The 22,576-nt window shown below is 38.7% G+C and overlaps 1 protein-coding gene across 2 annotated transcripts in view; it reads left to right on the top strand.

The window, feature by feature from the left end:
* furinb (furin (paired basic amino acid cleaving enzyme) b) overlaps positions 1-22,576 on the top strand; it is a 90,463-nt gene that overhangs the window by 41,871 nt on the left and 26,016 nt on the right. For both annotated transcript variants that reach the window (XM_058074693.1, XM_058074692.1), the window contains 5 exons: positions 944-1,039; positions 2,306-2,434; positions 2,550-2,626; positions 15,041-15,129; positions 19,608-19,780. In XM_058074693.1, coding sequence (XP_057930676.1) covers positions 944-1,039; positions 2,306-2,434; positions 2,550-2,626; positions 15,041-15,129; positions 19,608-19,780 — 564 coding nt within the window. The remainder of the gene's footprint in view (positions 1-943; positions 1,040-2,305; positions 2,435-2,549; positions 2,627-15,040; positions 15,130-19,607; positions 19,781-22,576) is intronic.

Genomic DNA, 22,576 nt, shown 5'->3' with positions numbered 1-22,576 from the left:
AAATATCTTAATTTTTATTTTTCTGCACAAAATAAGATGAAAAATAAATAAACAAATCAAGAATAAAGAAAATCAATCAATCAGTAATAAATAAACATAATAATAATAATAAAACGGCAAATAATAAAAACTTAAGAAACCACATATAGTTGGTGGGTAGACAAATTATTTTTTTCAGATTAAAATGAACAAAGCATTATTAGAGCCCTGTAGACATGACAAAACATGACTATAGTCACATTTATACTCTTTTTATTTACAACATATTGCGCAACTGCAGGGTCTTGAGACACATGCTAACTCGCAAACTCGAGAGCTAGCGACCTAAACGGTAGCCTTCAAGTTATTTCCTTTAAACTTAAATAGCCAAAAACTTACCACTTCCACACAGATAGGGAGGATAACTATTAACAGTTATTTAACCTTTAACATGAACATTAATCAAACGTAATAATTTTTTCTGGGTACATGATACCATACAGCATCCATATCAAACTTGCGCGGGCCGCACTAACATTAAACTCAAAGCGGGGGCCTCAAACTAGTGTCCTGCGGGCCACGTTTGGCCCGCGGGCCGCGTGTTTGAGACCCCTGCTATATAGGCTTTTAAAATAATAGCAAAATCGTGTGCTTATATAACAAAAACTTGATTAAAATGCCACCCAGTCTACCAAGTGACACTTTTCCCATAGCCTTCAGGACTTCAAAGGCCCCTGTTCTGTAAAACTGCATGGAGCCCACTTTCCTGACACACCCCAGAAGAGTAATTAATAGGACGTCACCACCATGCCTGTCTGTATATCTTTACATATTACCTTTGGGACACAGCTGGAATTGTGTATTTGCATATTTACAATCAGTTGGATATTGCAGTAACGTCCCAAATTAAAAACTAATAACGTCTTAATGACAATTGTGTGTGTGTGTGTGTGTTATGCCTCAGGTTCTATGGGCAGAGCAGCAAGTGGTAAAAAGGAGGAAAAAGAGGGACGTCTTTGAAGACCCAACAGACCCGGATTTCTCCAAGCAATGGTACCTGGTATGTGTATTGATCAAGTACTTTTACTTTCTATTTTATACTGATTCATAGTTTGGTGAATGTTTTTTTTTTCATTTGTCCATGATGGCTGTACTACTACTAATGTATTTAATCAGTTTATCAACAATTTTAATCTGAAAGAATATTGTTCAGATGGACCACTACACATAAACAGCCATGTGTGTTTTTTTTCCAAGGTTTATTTTTGTTGTCATTATTATTATTATTTTTTTTTTTTGAAGCTTCAGTTTGCCCCCGTCTCTTCTTTCTGCTCGCACACTTTTGCTACTGCACATGATAAATAACATGGTTACGGGCTAATTCAGAGCAGCCATGAATAGGAGATGAAACAACACGTCTACAACTCTGCTTTGACTTGACGCTAAATTGAGCAAGTAGAGGGTAGTGCAATTACATCTGTGTGCTAATGATTTCTCTTGGCTGTATTTTTCTATTGTGGTTTAATAGATGCTTGGCTGGAGCCCACATTTCTCATCTTAATCTTTGTCCATCTATTTCCCCTGAAGAACCCCCTTGATACTTGTCTGTTAATGTGTGTTAATTATAAATATTACACTTTCACCAGTTGATAATACCATTTTATATGTAATATAGTAGGACACTTAACCATATTAGTTCATACATAGGAGCTGACATACAAGTAATAATAAGGACAATGACATAAAAATGGGGAATTTTCATGTTTACAAGCCACCTATGATCTTTTTTTAAATTCTATAAAGTAAACCCTCTATAAGAGTCATCACGAAATGGCCGAGCTCATTCTGGATATGAACCCACTGATGCCCCTTTACGGACCCCGCGACCAATTAAAGTGAATGTGAAATGTAATGACATATAACTATGCCGGCGGACCGATCGCAGCGGCCGTTTACGAGCATAATTATTTCAGTTATTACGGTTACATGATGACAGCAAATGCAGTGACGTCACTCAAAATGAGCCAATGAAATTGTGTGTTCACTGCTGAGATGTTAGAGAACCATGGCTTTGTGACGTTGCTTGACAAAACACATCAGTGGAGGGGAAGTATACACCCAAGTCTGATGTGGGTGTGGGAAATAACGACACTTAGAGGCCAGTATGATAAATCAACAACAAAATCATTTTTACATTATTTTCTATGGCAACATCTGCTTTGGTTAGAGTCCGTTTTGGTTTGAGTCAGACTTTCTGGAATGGATTAATGATGATAACCAAGGCACCACTGAACCATCTTTATAACTAGTCTTATGTCTCCTCCAGTCCACTCCAACTCATCAGGACTTGAATACCAAAGTAGCCTGGGCTCAAGGTTACACTGGAAAAGGTATTGTAGTGACTATCCTGGATGATGGCATCGAAAAAGACCACCCGGATCTCATCAATAATTATGTAAGTTTTTAAAAAAGTGAAGTAGGAGCATCATTAAGAAACTTGAACCTGAATTCATTAAGTAAAAAAAAAATAATATTGACATCATGAGTGTTCTAAACCTTTTGTTTCTTAGGACCCCGAGGCCAGTTATGATGTTAATGACGGAGATGCTGACCCTCAACCGAGATACACCCAACGTAATGAGAACAGGTATTACTCACTTAACACAACATTTTGGAAATTAATTGGTTTTAAGTGCTAGGTGTTTGATTACATTCATGAGTCTTGATACACTGATCAGAGTGCACCATGCTTATAAAGTATTCCGTCCATTGGTTTTGGTTAACATTACTCCTAACTTTGTGTTGTTTGCGCTGGTTGACCAACACTGAAAGTTATGGAAAATTTAAAAATGTGTCGCTTCTACATCATCCTCAAGTTCCAGCCCATACAGCCTTATAGCCATTTTGGCACTGATTTGTTATGAACACCGGTCGTTTTCACTTGCCCTACAACATGTTTGCTGCACTTCAATTAAATAAGCATAAAGCCGCAGCATGGAACAAAATTTAAATCTTCTATGTATTGCTGCCGCACCTTACTACAAACAGCCTGGAGTAAATGAGAGGCAGCAAGGCTCTTCATAAATGCACAGCAAGAATTGTTGTCTTGTCTCTTCTCTTAAAAGACTGCCACTTTTCTTATTGTCCGTATTTTTCCTAATGTCAGTTTCAGGGAGCAAATCTACATGGTGCGGGCGGGGAGTAAAGAGTATCAATCTTTGCACAATTGCAGACACTGTGAGATAAAAAAATGTAATTGTCTCTGCTCAGCACTTCTTGTTGCAGCTTTAGTCTGTGAGGCAATTGTGCGGTACATGTTGCATTGTTGCGTTTGGCCTTTTGAAATATGATAAGTGCTTTTTTTTTTTTTTTTTTTGGTCATAAAAGCGTCTGCAATTTTTATCAGAAGTCTTGTTTCTTGTCGATGCCCTGAGGTTGAGTAGTCAGGCAGAGAGAAGTCATGCAGAGAAAACCCATCCTATTGTGTCAGTATAGAGTACATAGAGCTCACATTGTCCCACTAACAGAACAAAGTACCCCCGGAGGGGATTACTCACTGTCTCTGATTTAGCTTCCCGAAGGAGTCTAATATTCACCTTGAAAAGCCACGCAAGACACTATTTTAAATCACAGAGGGCTGAAATTTTAATTTGCATACAGTGTATTAGACCAGTCTGTTTTTGTTATGTTAGGAGTTATGTAGTAGTTTTGTGTGGGTGTTTGAGAGACCTGTGGACAAAGTATCAAGTGATTTAAATTGATACTGAAGGCATTTGAGAAATAGCAACAACTCTTGTAATCAGATTCAAATAGATCATTCATTCATTCATTCATTTTCTACCGCTTATCCTCACGAGGGGTGCTGGAACCTATCCCAGCTGTCCTAGAGCGAGAGGCGGGGTACACCCTGGACTGCTTGCTAGCCAATCACAGGACACATATAGACAAACAACCATTCACACTCACATTCATACCTATGGACAATTTGGAGTCGGCAATTAACCTAGCGAAAAAAAAACCCAGGCATGCACACAGAGATGGCCGAGGGTGGAATTGAACTCAGGTATCCTAGCTGTGAGGCCTGCATGCTAACCACTTAAAAAATGAAGTGAGGTGGGTGACATCTTGGTTTTCGGGTCAGTTTTTTCCATTGTAACTAGCGCACTGATTGTAGTTGTAACTAGCATGTCAAGTTTAGCTGTGTACTGTTTAGCTTTTGAGTCATTGTTTATGCTATACTGTGTTCCCTCGCTATATCACGGTTCACCTTTTGCGGATTCACTGTTTTTTGTTTGTTTTTTTTACAGTGTATAGACGTATCATTGTGTTCTTCGTCCTTGTGGTGTATTAGAGCAATCTATAATTGGTCTGTTCTATCAGTCTATGATTGTATTTATTACTGCTACTACTACTGGAAGATCTTGGTTGAAATCTGCATTTTTGTGTGTGGGTTTTCTCTGAGTACTCCGAAACCGGAGAAACATGCATGTTAGCTTAATTAGATACTCTAAATTGAGATTTATGCCTTAAGTTGAAACCTGCTTCTTGACAGTTTGACAAATGTTTACCCTGATTTCTATGCGGAAAAAGTAGGAAACCTGCAAGAAGACAATATACAGTTTATTGATTATTGTTTACAAAACTACAAAGCCTGAATCGTGGAATCCCACCACACTAATCATGTTTGCTGCACCAGTAATGGCTTATTTATTTTCAGACAACCAGGCAGACTTGGAGAGATAAAGCTGCTTGGTTAAGCCATGATTCCTTTTTTATTCCTAATTTATTTACCAGAGCAATGGTGATGAAAGCCATTGATTTGTAAGTGTTTTTGGTGGGCTAAAACTAGCAGACAAACAACATTATTTGAATTAGATACAATTGAATACAATGTATAAGCATGCATATCATTTGTGAGGGAATTATATGCATTGTTAAAAGATTTGTTTGTTTTCTTACACGATACAAAATTTAATATGCAAGCATCTCCATTCTTTTCATATTTATGCTCTAAGCGCAACTGTCAGACATCAGTCATTTTAAGTACAGGCGCCATCTAAATGGTTTGTTTTGTCTCCTATCCCAGTGCTGCTTATGACTTAGTGATAAACCATTTTGTTCCAAGAATATATCATTTGTCATTGCTTTATCACAGACATCTGTTTCACTTATGTCCATATTCTGAAAGCAAACCTGAGGTTCTTTGGTCCTCAACTGAATACTTTTGACTATTAGTCTGTGTTGTGGCTGATGGTAAGCAGGTGACTTGCTAGTTTTCCTGCTTGCAGCGGTCCTTGAATATACAATAAAATGATGAGAAGGTTAGTAAGTAAAGAACAGTACCATCGGCCCTCGTTTATTGCGATTAATTGGTTGCAGACTCGACGGCAATAACATTTCTGAGAAGTATGATTCAATATCGATCAATGGAATATCATCATAGAACTTATAGAACTTTTATAATCATCACAACTTTTAGGAATTTTGCCATTATTAGAGCCTTGTAGACATGAAATAACACCCCTATAGTCATCTTTACACTCCTATCATTCTTAGTTTACACCACATTGCAAATTCGTAGGCTGCAGGATTGCTGCAGAGACACAAGAGACAGCCACAGCTTTTTAACATGCTAGCAAGCTAACTAGTTAGCCTACATAGCATTTATTCTAAACTCAAAAAAGGGTTTGAAATCAAGCTGGAAAGAAGGACAAAGTAACAAGCCAAAAAATGTTCCACTTCCACACAGAATAGGAGGAGAACTTTTTTTCACTCTATAATTAATTAATTACAATTAATGCTTTAATTGAGTAATATGTATTTTCCTCAAACTTAAAAAAAAATAAAGCTTTGAATTCGAAACAAATTAGATTGTTTCTTAACCGTAGGGGAGACAGCAACTTTGTGGTTGGCCACACATATCGGAGCTCCAATATAATCTTTTGAACAGACCCGCAGCTAAGCCGAAAACAGCCTAAACCATTGGGCTGCACAGTTGAATAGACACTATTCAGGCCTCGTAGAAAAAGATAGAAATCAGGAGCAATGCCAAGAGACAGATCCCTACAATGAAGCCAAGCATGGCTAAGCTACCAGCCACACTCGGTTCATGCTTTCATGCTTCCTACTTGCACGCTATGAAAACCAAAACAAACAAGGGGATGCGTGTGGTTGTGCTCATCCACCATCTTTGAATGTGTATTTTCTTACATGTAAATCAGGGGTCTCAAACATGCGGCCCGCCGGCCAAATGTGGCCCGCAGGACACTAGTTTGAGGCCCCCGCCTTGATATGAAAGTTTCATGTTAGTGCGGCCCACGCAAGTTTGATATGGATGCTGTATGGTATCATGTACCCAGAAAAAATTATTACATTTGATTAATGTTCATGTTAAAGGTTAAATAACTGTTAAGAGTTATCCTCCCTATCCGTGTGGGAGTGGTAAGTTTTTGGCTATTTAAGTTTAAAGGAAATAACTTGAAGGCTACCGTTTAGGTCGCTAGATCTCTAGTTTGCGAGTTAGCATGTGTCTCAAGACCCTGCAGTTGCGCAATATGTTGTTAATAAAAAGAGTATAAATGTGACTATAGTCGTGTTTTGTCATGTCTACAGGGCTCTAATAATGCTTTGTTCATTTTAATCTGAAAAAAATAATTTGTCTACCCACCAACTATATGTGGTTTCTTAAGTTTTTATTATTTGCCGTTTTATTATTATTATATTTATTTATTACTGATTGATTTTCTTTATTCTTGATTTTTTTAATTTATTTTTCATCTTATTTTGTGTAGAAAAATAAAAAGTAAGATATTTGAGAACAGTGGAATGTTTTATCAGAGCTTTTCTTGTAGAAAATTGGAAAGTTTTTTAAATTTTTGTGTTTTTAATAAATGCGTTTTTTTTTTTTTTTTTGAAAACCCAGTCTCACCCGGACCCGAGCTCCAGTGGCCCCCAAGTAAATTGAGTTTGAGACCCCTGATGTAAATGCTGCATTTGGAGTATCACTCACTGAAAGACTTTCTATATAGTAATAATAGTAGGGAAAATGTACATTACAACTCCTTTGAACAAAAAATGTAATTATTTTCTATGTTGGGTTTCATGTGCAAAACATTGAAATTTGTAGTTGTTAAAACTGTGAAATAAATGTTGGGGGGGCTGAAAATAATTGAGTTATATTCCATTATTTAATTGTTCCTGTTTAAATCCTTCATAGCTTTATGTCTGAAAAGCAATACTCAAATACTGTAGGGTCCTGTCGAACTTTTTGTGTCTCTAGATTATTCCTATATGGTATCCTTTACGGCGACTATAAGCACCACATTTGATCTTTTTAGGCCCCATTGGGTTTTTTTTCTTTACTGTGTGATTAAGGTTGCTTGAAGTCAACAAATATAGCGTGACAATAGCTTCAGTAAGTGTTTTTCAGATACACATTAAGCAAGATTCACCTCAAAGCATCTGCTGCATACCTCCCCTGCTCTCCACCACGGTGATGAAAGAATGCTAACTGCCACGTTTTAATAAGCTGTATCCATCCAGCTAGATGCAGCGGCATACACAAATGTGGACGCAGAAAATAGTTCAATAACAGCCGACAACACAGTGGTGCGGATTCATAAAAAGGTTCCATTAGTCAAGGTGACAAAATAAATAAATGGATAAAACCACTAAGAGTGAAAACCACCAACAGAACAAACAGGAAGATCTCATACAAGTAATGGTTTAATTCACCTTGAACATGCACACAAATTAAATTACACTGGATCATATAACACAATTCACATTTCCACATGTCCAAAAAGGAACAGGAAGAAAGCTTATTTAATTTTACATCAGCTGCAAAGCATTTGTTTCGTATTCCAAACCAAACCTAGTCTTGCCAATGGTCAGTACCATGGACAGCGATAAGACAATAAGCTATAGACTTGAGTACAAGTATCAGTGAAAATCAGCAAATAACAATCCTGCATCTATTGCTAGCAGACGGCATATGATGGGTGGATGATATGGAAAACGGGTGAGTCCTGTGGTATCAGAATAAAGTTAGCATAAGCATACTAAGGAGTCATTTAAAATGAAAGTCAATTAATATTAAAAATGTCCTGTTCAAGTTCGAGTTCAGTGTTTCCGTATTGGACTGTCACTCAAAGTATTATATTTCTGTGATCAATTCATCACTCCTATTATCTGCCACTGGCTGGTCTCGGAGAAAAGTGGGACTAACATTGACTGAGCCCGTCTATCTTCCGGAGCTTGCTGGGCTTGGGGGCGACTTGAAAGGCATCAAACACACAAGCTAAACAAGCCTACCCCCAGCGGAGAATTGATTCTCCACATAGGATTTGCCCCAAAAATAACACATATAAACAAAAAAATGGGTCCCCCCGTGGAATACCTGATAATAGTCAGCCCTATACAATATGCTTCCTTAGGCGAGATCTTATATGGCACACTCACATCGGCAATTTAAGAAAATACATTGAATGGCATTGTTTTTACTTTGTTGTCAATTCGCAAAATAACACTGATATCTTCCTATACTGCCTTCATATCCTTGTGCATGATCTATTTTCTTCCTTAAGGTTTATGACCTCTTCATAGATCTTCGAGAAGCTCTTTTTTAAGCTGTCGCTCACATCGGCAATTTAACAAAATACATTGAATGGCATTGTTTTTACTTTGTTGTCAATTTGCAAAATAACCCTGATATCTTCCTGTAGTGCCTTCATATCCTTGTACATGCTCTATTTTCTTCCTTAAGGTTTATGACCTCTTCATAGATCTTCGAGAAGATCTTTTTGAAGCTTTTGTTTTGTGTTTTCAGGCCTCTTGTCGTTTTTGTGCTGTAGTTTCCTGCTGTCGCTCTTTTATGTCCTCCTTCAGAGCACACAATAACACCCCAACTTCCTGTATCTCTGCATTTAAATGCGAAGCCATTTTTTTTTTTTCCATTCTTCGAGGCGCCATATCATGTCAAATCGTCATCATTCAACTCCCAGGATAGCACAGTTTCTGATTGTGGACCCGAAATTACATTCAAGGACGCCGTATAATATCAAATCGACATCATTCAACATGTTGGATGAGCTGTTGATCACCTGGGAAGAGAAAGAAAGATACAACAAAACAAGACAACAGCTCGAGTGCTGTAATAATTCCGACTGAATTGATTCGTGTACATGAGTTAAGCTAATTCTCTAATGCTTAATGGGCTGATACGGTGTTTGACGCTAAAATAGCATAATTGTCTTACATTGCTGATGGAAAAAAATGCCTTCTTGTATAATGAGTCCCAATTTAATCCTCAATTATGTATATCATTCATGAGGGGGCCGTCAAGTCACCGTTAACTGCTACAAACCAGTTAGCAGTAAAACCTCTGGACAGCAGTAGCAGCATTTAATTGCACAAGTGATGTATTACATCCTGCCATATGTTGCGCCATGACGCTGGTGTGGAAGCAAGGCATATCAGTCTCACCGTGACAAATAAGCTCCGTCACCATCGGATTGCGAGTTTAATGATCACTTCTGAGTTCCTATCTGGTGGCAGGCTGATGTGTAATAAATGTGATGAATGATTTATCAGGAAGCAACATTGTTTTTCCGTCTAATCTTTTTGTTTTGTTATTTGACATTGTAAATCCTTTACGTGTTGGAAATGTTGAAAACGGGAGAATTGGCAAGTGGGTGATGCATCATAACGCCACTGAGCTTAATCAGGAGCCCAGCTGGAGGCGTGGCTGTGCTTTGACCCTGTGAAGTGACTTTGTCCTCTTACCCGTCATCTGGCAAAAAGGAGTTTTTTTTTTTTTTTTTTTACGTGATCCTGATGATGTACAGACAGAACGTCTGTCTAGAATGTCTGCCTTTACTCAGTTACGTCTCGATGTATTGTAATTTATATTCATCCTTTTCCGTTAAATTTTTAGATTTATTCGGAATTGAACATTTATGTATTTCACTCCCATGTATTTCCTCCCACATTCCACATTCCAAAAACATGCTAGGTTAATTAGCGACTCCAAATTGTCCATAGGTATGAATGTGAGTGTGAATGGTTGTTTGTCTATATGTGCCCTGTGATTGGCTGGCGACCAGTCCAGGGTGTACCCCGCCTCTCGCCCGAAGACAGCTGGGATAGGCTCCAGCACCCCTGCGACCTTTGTGAGGATAAGTGGTAGAAAATGAATGAATGTTATAAATGGGCTGCACGGTGCTGAGTGGTTAGCACGGAGGCCTCACAGCTCAAGACACGAGTTCAATTCCACGTTCAGTCATCTCTGTGTGGCTTTTGCATGTTCTCCCCGTGCATGTGTGGGTTTTCTCCAGGTACTCCGGTTTCCTCCCACATTCCAAAAACATGCTAGGTTAATTAGCGACTCCAAATTGTCCAATTCTCCAATTGAGTGTGAATGGTTGTTTGTCTACATATATGTGCCCTGTGATTGGCTGGCGACCAGTCCAGGGTGTACCCCGTTTCTTCCCCGAAGACAGCTGGGATAGGCTCCAGCACTCCCGCGACCTTCGTGAGGATAAGTGGTAGAAAATGAATGAATTAAAATGTTTTTTTGGTCTTTCCAAAAAGTAATCAGCAGTAGAACATACCTAAGTTTCAGGAAAATATCAGCTCCCAACAAAAAAGGGAGATTTTATTTTTTATTTTTTTTTGTGACAGTAAATGGGCTGCACGGTGTGGTTAGAGTGGTTAGCACGGGTTAGCCTTACAGCTAAGAGACCCGAGTTCAATTCTCACCTTTGGCCATCTCTGTGTGGAGTTTGCATGTTCTCCCCGTGCATGTGTGGGTTTTCTTCGGGTACTCCGGTTTCCTCCCACATTCCAAAAACATGCTAGTGTAGTGGTAGGTTCCCGGGACATAATTCACCCCGGAACTATCTATAGGGGAGGTGTTGCCATGCTAGGTTAATTAACGACTCCAAATTGTCCATAGGTATGAATGTGAGTGTGAATGGTTGTTTGTCTATATGTGCCCTGTGATTGGCTGGCGACCAGTCCAGGGTGTACTCCGCCTCTCGCCCGAAGACAGCTGGGATAGGCTCCAGCACCCCCGCAACCCTTGTGAGGATAAGCGGTAGAAAATGAATGAATGAAAGTCAACAAATGAGAGATTACTGCATGTTCAAACTTTTGACAAATCTCAGTGAGATCTGCGGGAAAAAAAATGTTTTGCTATTTAGGGTTGGTACGAGTTTTTTTTTTTTGGGGTGCCTTTTAAGTGCCGATCAGTTCGAACTCTTGCATGGAGTAATGGAACAGAAAAAGCTGTCAGACCAACAACCGTGGGTGACAGGCTGCACCACAAAGCCCTTTCACTGCGCTCTGCTGATGTGCACTCATGTCATGTGCGGCATTAAATCACATCAGTCGTTCAAAGACATTCCGGAATAAAATAGTCCAATTATTGGCTGACATTTAACCGCTCCATGAATTGTGACTCCTGTGTCCTCAAACCGTACCCGCAGTTATCACCGCTGATCAAACCAAGCAGGGATGAAATTTTAAAGATTATAACTTTATTATTTATTATTATTTATTTATTATTATTATCACATAATTTCAAACAGATATGGTTACGTCAACTTCATTTTATATCCCGTCAGTGAATTTTAATGACAAACATTAAAATGCAAACTGAGCGTTTTTGGCAAGTAAGTTGTTTTTCAAGCCATGATGTTCCATGACGTCTGTCATGGTTTACCGGCAGTGCTGTTACTTACATACATATGTATGTACACACAATGCTCACTCCCCCGCTTATTTTTTTTTTCACTGCTCGCTCTCTCATTCGTTTCAGTAGAAACACTAGCAACACCTTTATCCCTCTTTTCCACTGTTATAAATACACCCAAAGGTGCACATATCCTCCTGTTTGCATGCTCATGTTGGTCATGTGACCTATGCGTTATGTAATGTAACTTATGCACTAAATGAAAATGTGGATTTGGCTTAAATTTATGTCAGATATAATTACATCATTATGTCTGATGTGAAGGAATACCTATTTTCTCGGTTGAATGACTATTAAGAGGAATACTGAAGGCCACTGGGAAGGGCTTAGTATTTATAAGGAGAGCATTTTCAGGCAGATAGGCAGTCAACCAGTTTCAATGACGATATAATGGTCTGTGGCTCTTTTAAGGTAGAACTTAGAGGCTGACTCCTTTATTTGGTTTATTTCAATGTGAAAGTATTTTGGATATTTCTCTTTCACTTTCTGTTTTTTGTAAATAGTTTTTTCGACTTTGGACTGATACAATAAACATCATCTGAGCAAAGCTCATTATTAAATCCCAACCCTCCATCTGGTACTTTTACAATCAGTAACTGTTACATTTGTTCACTTCCTGCTTTCCATAATACAGTTTAAGGTTGTTGTTTTTTTAATAATGTACCTCTTACCGAAGTCCAAGGTGATATGAGCATCCAATGACATAATGGGTACCATAGTAAGTGTCAATATAGTGATATATATAGCACATCATGACTGGTTCAAGACTCTTCATCCTTGTATTTAGCAAACATCAACTGCTTGTATTGTTTCTTGAATTGGCTCATCGTTGTGCATTGTTTGAGGGTCTTACTCAATCCATTCCATAGTTTGATTCCACATATTGAAATGCTATGGCTTTTTAACGTAGTCCTAGCATATAAGTGTTTCAAATGTAGTTCTTCCCTGAGATCATATTTCTCCTCTCTTGTAGAGAAGTATTGGATGACATTTTTAGCTAATTGGTTATTTTTAGCCTTATGCATTATTTTAGCTGTTTGAAGATGAACTATATCAGCAAGTTGAAGTATTTGTGATTTTAGAAATAAGGAGTTAGTATGTTCTCTGTAGGCGGCATTATGAATTATCCTTACTGACCTTTTTTGCAGTACATTTAGCAAGTGAAAATTGCTACCACATATTTAATATGAATTAAATATGAATCAACCATGGATAAAATCTACCAAATCAGATTAGACTATAAAAATCCTTCGTCAAAGACAGCCCTAGTGTGGACTTTGCATGTTTTCTCTGTGCTTGCGTGTTTTTCCCACATTCTGAAAACACACATGTTTGGCATATTGGAGCCCCATCGGTGTGAATGTGGATATGAATGGTTGTCTACGTATACTGTGTGTGTCATGTGGTTGCCTGGCGACCAGTCTAGACCTCTCGCCCACAGTCAAGTGGGATAGACTCCCTGATGAGGACAAGCGGTACAGAAAACGGATTGATGAAACAAGGTCACAGAATAAGAGGTTTCCCAATCAAACATGTCTGAGGTAAAAAAGACTAAGGCACTGTACACACACTTGTCTAAATCAAACTTAACCTTGGCAGCCACTTGACAGTGAATTCACTGACATCAGATCGATGGAGATGAATTATTCACTAAATCTCTCATGAATACATGGCGTTGAACCTTTGAGGACGAGCTCCCTTCCGAATATTATATGTAATGTCAAATACATACAAACATGTTGCAGACCCGATTTGTAAGACACAATGGGGACACCTTGAGAACCGGCAATTCAAGACGCATGTCAAATAATCATACAGACGTACCCTTGGGTCTGTACACCCCTTCCTAGCTTTCAAACTTCTTTACAAATCCATCCATCAATATTATTAGGGTTATGAGGGTGCTGGAGCCTATCCCAGCTGTCTTCTACACCCTGGACTGGTCGCCAGCCAATCACAGGGCACATATAGACAAACAACCATTCACACTCACATTCATACCTATGGACAATTTGGAGTTGCCAATTAACCTAGCATGTTTTTGGAATGTGGGAGGAAAACCGGAGTACCCAAAGAAAAATCAACGCATGCAACATGCAAACTCTACACAGAGATGGCCGAGGGTGGAATTGAACTCGGGTATCCTAGCTGTGAGGCCTGCATGCTAACCACGTAAAAAAATGAAAATGTGAGGCTATGTGTCACGTTCCGCGTGACATCTTGGTTTTCAGGTCAGTTTTTTCCATTGCAACTAGCGCTACTATTAGATTGTAGTTGTAACTAGCATGTCAAGTTTAGCTGTGTACTGTTTAGCTAGTCATTGTTTATGCTGTACTGTGTTTCCTCGCTATATCACGGTTCACCTTTCGCGGATTCACCATTTGTTTTGTTTTTTAACAGTGTATGGACGTATCATTGTGTTCTTCCTCCTTGTGGTGTATTAGAGCAATCTATAGGTGTCTGTGATCTGTCTATGATTGTGTTTACTACACCCTGGACTGGTGGCCAGTTAATCACAGGGCACATAGTATAGACCATTCACACTCACATTCATACCTATGGACAATTTGGAGTCGCTAATTAACCTAGCATGTTTTTGGAATGTGGGAGGAAACCGGAGTACCCGGAGAAAACATGCAAATTCCTGGAATGAACGATGATGGAATTGAACTCGGGTCTCCTAGCTGTGAGGCCTGCACGCTAATCACTCGGGCGCCGTGCAGCCGGATTTACATTCCTATGTGACACAATTAAGTGGTTAGAGTCCATTTAGGTTGGAATCAAACCATCTGGAACGGAGTAATGCTACCAGCCAAGGCTCCACAAGGAAAGGAAAATTATTATTTCATTTCTCATTTGACTTTCAGATTCATACAGAAATTCCTCATTGATGTAGTTTGCAGCACATTGAAAAATACCTGAGTAAGTACTGAATGACTGTGTTCCATTTTCACTTGAATGTGGCTTGCCCTCTAAAAGCGATTACAGTGTGATGGAGCATACAACATAGTGCTGAAGGTTTTCTGCACTGAATTTGCTCATTAAGAACCTCTTGAACGTGTCCTCTAATTGGAAATGCTTTAATGCAAAGGATGCTGTATACTCAGGATGAGACGTCTTCCCTTGTAAGTACTGACATAAAAAAAAAAACCTATAAATGAGATTTATTTCAGGCCTTCTGGGAAGTTAGTTAACCTTCAAGAAAACATATGGGTAACAAAAAGGATTCATTGGGATTGCTCCGTATTGAATGGCAAATGGTTTCTCTGGAATTGCATTCATAAAGCTTCATTTTTGCTCTCTTCTCAGACACGGGACTCGATGTGCTGGGGAGGTTGCAGCTGCAGTTAACAATGGTGTTTGTGGAGTGGGTGTGGCCTATAATGCTAAAATTGGAGGTGAGTGCATATCCATACATATCATTTTTATATATATATAGTGTCTGGGAGTGTTAGCAGCAGGTTTGCAGTGTAAAAAGTACCAGTATGAATGCTCACTGCATGTGTTCTCTGCTTGTTAATAAAGTGATTTAAGTGTGTTATGAGTCTCTCCACAGCGGTAATACAGTAGTATTTTATTCTGGTTTCTAGGTGTCACTCACCCTGGGTGTGAATATTATATTATTTATGTCTACGATGGCTTATTTTCTGTTATTATGTGTACTTTATTGGGTAAATAAACTATATATACTGGCATAAAGGTGATTATCAGGGTGTTATTGGATAGGGCTCTAATAATGATAAAATTTTTAATTGTAAATTTTAATTGTAAAATTAAATTAAATTAAATTAAATTAAATTAAATTAAATTAAATTAAATTAAATTAAATTAAATTAAATTAAATTAATTTAAATTAAATTAAATTAAATTAAATTAAATTAAATTAAATTAAATTAAATTAAATTAAATTAAATTAATCATTCATTCATTCATTTTCTACCGCTTTTCCTTACAAGGGTCTGGGGTGCTGGAGCCTATCCCAGCTATCTTTGGGCGAGACAAGGGTCGGGGGTGCTGGAGCCTATCCCAGCTATCTTCGGGCGTACCCTGGTACGCCAGCCAATCACAGGGCACATATAGACAAACAACCATTCACACTCACATTCATACCTATGGACAATTTGGAGTCGCTAATTAACCTAGCATGTTTTTGGAATGTGGGAGGAAACCGGAGTACCCGGGGAAAACCTGCGCATGCACGGGGAGAACATGCAAACTCCACACAGAGATGGCCGAGGGTGGAATTGAACCCTGGTCTCCTAGCTGTGAGGTCTGCGCACTAACCACTAGGACGCCGTGCAGCCCCTAAATTAAATTAAATTAAATTAAATTAAATTAAATTAAATTAAATTAAATTAAATTAAATTAAATTAAATTAAATTAAATTAAATTAAATTAAATTAAATTAAATTAAATTAAATTAAATTAAATTAAATTAAATTAAATTAAATTAAATTAAATTAAACTATATTAGGAAAGCAGGAAGTGAACAAATGTAACAGTTACTGATTGTAAAAGTACCAGATGGAGGGGTAGGATTTAATAAGCTTTGCTTCTTCCTACTCCTTTTGGACATGTGGAACTGTGAACTGATTATGTGATGCATTCAATTGCAATCTGACGCATGTTCAAATGAAATAAAACCATATATATTTAGAAGGTCATAAAAAGGTCACCATAACAAGATCACCATGTATAATTGAATTACTTTTGAATTAAATGAAACAAATAACTTTTTCTGACATTTCTGACATTTTCTGATCAAATGTAGCATTACCGCATAGGCGGACATGCTGGGAGCTTGTTAGCTTCAATGCTAGGTGCCAGCACAACTGGCTCCAAAGTTGCAAGTCATAACTCTATAGTACATGCAAGTTTGTTTCCCAGTCTTCGGGAAACAATGAGTTTGAGCAATATTTTGTCACACTGGGACAAAAAAGAACGCTATGCAACCCTTGTTTCATAAATGTAAGTACTACGAGTGTAACGATTCGCTGCTATTCAAATAACTCATAAACCCATCGACATGTAGTACTTGAACAAATCAAGTGACTAATTATTATCATAGTCTCCTCAAAAGTCCTTTACTTCATTACTAAATTTGTACCACGTTTTGACATCAAATGATCTGTTAATAGCGTGATGATGGAAGCTGTCACGAGACAGCTTGCAACCCCTGAGGAACTTTAGTCAGCCTCATCCAGATGTTCCTCACAGCTCTCCTTCTTTGTCTTCATTACCATTCGTCTCCCAATGGAGCAGCATATTGGCCCTGCTTGTCAAGAATGAATCTTTTCACGTCATAGGAGATTGCTAATGAGCATCTGTCGAATGCTTCTGTATGCTAAAAGCATGTTCACGAGTACAAGAGGGGGACTTTTAAAATTGGGCGTACCCTTATTGCGTAATGATAAGTAATTATTGTTTAAACACAGCAGTTGACCTTACGCGGCTCAATTAATGTTTCATGCTCCTTGTGTTTTCACTATGTTGACACACACACACACAGACACACTCATCCGCAGCATCCTCTGATGCTCCTGGGCAATCACAGCTTTGTGTCACCGAGCTGCAAGACAATAAAGACAACTGTAACAACAGTAATGATAATTACAACTGCAGCAGAGCCTGCGCAAAATAAGCACCAAGTAAACTTTTTTGCTGTGTGTCACATTTTAGGGTACTGGATAATCAAGGCAAAACGCCGCCCGCAGCGATACTACAGCTTTGTGTGCATCCACCCTGTTGGCAGGTGTCTGAATGCCCGCAGGGTCTGGCAGCTTGTCTGGAATAGATTATTGAAGTCTTAATGCGGACGTCGGGTGTTGCCGGAAAAAGGTCCGGGGATCTGGTCCCGGTAATAGACCTCATTTGATGGTGGTTCATTTCACACCTTTCGACCGCCATTAATGTTCTCAGGGCTGATCTAAGGCTGCTCACATCAAACGCCCAGGCAGCGGCGTGTTTAGGAATGATTAAAGGTGTCATTTTGCTTCTACCCTGTGGACATATCCGTCTGTTGCAGGCTCGGTAACCTCTCAGCCCCCTTTTTTTTTGCTAGTCCTTCCTGCATGTGTATTTTTATTTTTTTATTAACTCATTGGATGTCCATCGAAGTAGAATGTAAGAGCAAAGTTTTGTCCTCGTTAAAGCTAGACATTTTTTTATGTTTGCAGCTAAAAAATTTTTTTCTTTTTGCTCCAGGCAGTAAAATTGGTGTTTGGAATTCAACTGATGAGAAGTTTCCCCTGCTTGTCACCTCACAGAGACTTTTTCCCCCCACTTCCTCGTCTTACATATACAGTTCTTAGAGATGCTCTTGATTGGCTTTCTTACCAGTACCATGCAGCACTTGTGTAATGGATTATGGTGTTTCTTTTGGGTTTATTTTTTAAAAAATAACACTTTTTGTGCACAATATTGCTCTCTGGTTCTACCATATCTTACTTATTGTGTGGAAATATGGGCTAATAACTATAAAAGCAATCTTCACTCGCTAAATGTACTCCAAAAAAGGTCAGTAAGGATAATTCATAATGCCGCCTACAGAGAACATACTAACTCCTTATTTCTAAAATCACAAATACTTAAACTTACACATATAGTTCATCTTCAAACAGCAAAAATAATGCATAAGGCTAAAAATAACCATCCAATAAGAACTAAAGAACTAAATTTGAAACACTTATATGCTAGGACTACGTTAAAAAGCCATAGCATTTCAGTATGTGGAATCAAACTATGGAATGGATTGAGTAAGACCCTCAAACAATGCACAACGATGAGCCAATTCAAGAAACAATACAAGCAGTTGATGTTTGCTAAATACAAGGATGAAGAGTCTTGAACCAGTCATGATGTGCTATATATATCACTATATTGACACTTACTATGGTACCCATTATGGCATTGGATGCTCATATCACCTCCTACTTCGGTACGAGGTGCATTATTAAAAAAAATTTTAAAAAAATTAAAAAAAACTTGAACTGTATTATGGAAAGCAGGAAGTGAACAAATGTAACAGTTACTGATTGTAAAAGTACCAGATGGAGGGGTGGGATTTAATAAGCTTTGCTTCTTCCTACTCCAACAGTTACTATAATAACTATATAATATATAGTAATGTAATATAATAGAATATAATTGTATGGTCATATCACCTCTTACTTCAGTACGGGACAAAAAAATTAAAAAATTTAAAAATTAAAAAAAAAAAAAAAAAAAACTTAAATTGTACTATGGAAAGCAGGAAGTGAACAAATGTAACAGTTACTGATTGTAAAAGTACCAGATGGAGGGGTAGGATTTAATAAGCTTTGCTTCTTCCTACTCCTTTTGGACATGTGGAACTGTGAACTGATTATGTGATGCATTCAATTGTAATCTGATGCATGTTCAAATGAAATAAAACCATTACCATTACCAATAAGGCAAATATAATACAATATAAAATGAAAAGCAAGTTATAGAAAGTGATTCTGTGATATTAGAAGTAATTAAAGAAAGACACAATTTCTGCCCTTATAAAACCAGCCTTTAGTGTTCTGTTTCATTGGACTCTTGTTTTTGTTTTCTGTCATTTTCACGCCGTTTCCTGTATTTTGTGTGTGCAGCGCTACTTGTTTCATGGTAATCAGTGCTGCTATTCAAGTGTTTCAAGTTACAGTCATTCCAAAATAGCAGTTATAATCAAAGGCAATACTTGGAAAAAATTCCAGACCTCGGACATACTGATGTAGCAATCATGGTTCTCTGTACTTTTATGCCATTATGAGTCAGACAATATTTTGGGACATCCCTGACTATTTATACTGCTCTCATTATCATTAGACCACTCACCAAATTTGAGCTGCTTTTACGTTGTGTTTAACAGGAGTCCGTATGTTGGATGGGGAGGTGACCGATGTAGTAGAGGCCCACTCTCTTAGCCTCAACCCACAGCACATCCACATTTACAGTGCCAGCTGGGGCCCAGAAGATGATGGAAAATCTCTGGACGGCCCTGCTAAGCTGGCCAAGGAGGCTTTTCAGCAGGGAATCACCAAGGTCAGTCTTGCCTTCGAGCTTGGACTTTTGGCATTTTTAATCGGTGCTAAAAATAATAACTCGAAGTAAGTCAGTGACATGATGCCGTCTGTCTTTTGAGTCAAAATGTGACCTGCATTTTGGCTAGGTATGTAAATAGAGCTGCAAATTAGCAAATTCTGTTTAAGGCCACTAATTTCCACTTGTGTCCTGTAGTTTAAACAAACAGGAAGCGCTGCAACTGGAAGCTCTGTGTGATATCGAAACACACTCCCACGGTAGGACGGACATGACTATAAAATATAGTCATTTGAATGGCAGTCCTGCCAGATGGTTAAGTCAAGTCTAATTTATTTATACAGCCCTTAATCACTAAAGAGCCTCGAAGGGCTTTCTTTACAAGCTGGCAACAATCGACGAGATCCCCTGATCTGAACCCCGATACAGGCAAGGAAAAAGAAACCCATGGTTCTAATGACAAAAAACTATTTTTCTTTACACGTATTTATTTTTTCTCATATCTTATTCTATTTTTTTTTTGATAGTTTTTTATTTTTTTGATTCATTCATTCATTTTCTACCGGTTGCAGGCGGTGCTGGAGCCTATCCTAGCTGTCTTCGGGCGAGAGGTGGGGTACACCCTGGACAGGTCACCAGCCAATCACAGTGCACATATAGACAAACAACCATTCACACTCACATTCATACCTATGGACAATTTGGAGTCGCTAATTAACCTAGCATGTTTTTGGAATGTGGGAGGAAACCGGAGTATCCGGAGAAAACCCACGCAGATATGGGCGAGGGTGGAATTGAACTCAGGTGTCTTAGCTGTGAGGCTTGTGCGCTAACCTCTCATCCGCCATGCAGCTCACTGTATTTTGTAAACAGAAATAAAAATGATTCTATATATTTATATGTATTAACAGATAACAAATTAACCTTAATAGTAGCAGAACATTTCAATCACACATTAGCAATGTGAAGTTGCGTTCAAAGACACTGCGTGATTTAAGTTGAATTCACATGTTTGGATGGTATGTGTATATTTCTGGGATTTTTGAGCATGCTTAAATGCAGCAAATTATATTTCGACTTGATAAGAATAACCACTGGACTGGAATGGTGTTGGAATTGGTCTACTGTTGATGTGTTCAGGTCAGAATAAAAACATAACAGAGTGTCAGATTTTATGGAATGTGGGAGGAAACCGGAGTACCCGGAGAAAACCCACGCATGCACGGGGAGAACATGCAAACTCCACACAGAGATGGCCATGGGTGGAATTGTACTCATGTGTCTTAGCTGTGAGGCCTGACCGCTAACCACTCCTCCACCGTGCAGCTCACTATATTTTGTAAACAGAAATTATTATATATATTTGTATGTATTAACAGCTCCAAATGAACTTTAATAGTAGCAGAACATTTCAATCACACATTAGCAATGTGAAGTTGCGTTCAAAGACACTGCGTCATTTAAGTTGAATTCACATGTTTGGATGGTACGTGTATTTTCTGGGATTTTTGAGCATGCTGGTGGAATGGTGTTGGAATTGGACTGCTGTTGATGTGTTCAGGTTAGAATAAAGTCATAAAAGAGCGTCAGATTTTTTGGAATGTGGGAGGAAACCGGAGAAAATCCACGCATGCACGGGGGGAACATGCAAACTCCACACAGAGATAGCCGAGTGTGGGATTGAACTTAGTGTCACCTAGCTGTGAGTTCTCCGCGCTAACCACTCTACCGCTGTGCAGCCCACAATTTAGAATTGACCTTAGTAAATATTGCGACATTTCTCCAGTGGCCCACAGTGTAACCCACCAGTGATTTAACAAGGATAGGAACCAAACGTAGTCGTCCTTTGTGCCTTTGTCCCCTTTAGCCCTCAAATATTACAAAGGTAATGTTGTCCACTGCTAATTATTTCTCATGAAGCTGAGTTGAAGGATGCAGGGAAAATTCATTCTTGTGAAATGAAGCAAAACACAGCAGCAGCCATCGATGCAGAACAATAGATGGAACCGAGCACTGCAGTAATTGGTGTATAAATAAATGAGACTATACTGGGAATGGCGGGGGGGGTCACGTCTTCGAATGTGCACCGCTCAACGAATCTTGTTGTGTCATGGAGGAAAAATCTCCAGACAGCCGAACAACAGGACCTGTCTGGTTCTGCGTGTGTGCTGCTGTCAGCGAGATAACCTCTGGCACTCATCTTTCCTCATCTAGCAACCGTTACCTGCGGCAAAGGGCATTGTCGACTCATAAATTGGGCTGCGGGCTTTAGCAGCATAACCTGCGGCTTAAAATGATCGGATAAAAAGCGTATTTCTGACAGTGTTAGAAAAGATCAAAGCTTCAGGGTTCCATTAATTAGGCAAATAATTCCTTTTAAAGCGCGTTCCGGTATAAACAAGGTTGTTTTAGTTTACGGGCCAAGATGTGGTCATTTGTTGTTGAAAATCACATCTTCAGGGTCGATTTGCCACTCGCTGTTCCTAGCGGCACTGAAAAGAAATCTTTTGGTCTGTCAACGGTTCGACAGCTCATCCAGATGATATACCAAAAAGCAAAAAATAAACATTCTGGGCTTTCCAACTTCAGGCAGACCAGCAAAAAAAACAAATATAAGAAGAAAAAAAATCAGTTTATATTCGCCATCTTGACTGCAAACAGGAGGAAGGTTTGTACCTTTTGTGTGGTTTTGTGTATCTGAGTCTTAACATGTGAAGAGAAAGAAATACACATTTTTTTTTGTCTTTATTCCTTGCTTGACATATGCAGTGTTGTGAAAAAATGTCTGCACCTGACCTG

Source organism: Doryrhamphus excisus, chromosome 6, assembly GCF_030265055.1.
Source record: "Doryrhamphus excisus isolate RoL2022-K1 chromosome 6, RoL_Dexc_1.0, whole genome shotgun sequence".
NCBI classification, from domain to species: Eukaryota; Metazoa; Chordata; class Actinopteri; order Syngnathiformes; family Syngnathidae; genus Doryrhamphus; species Doryrhamphus excisus.
The sequence above is the reverse complement of the archived record's forward strand: the minus strand, read 5'-3'. Positions and strand labels throughout refer to the sequence as shown.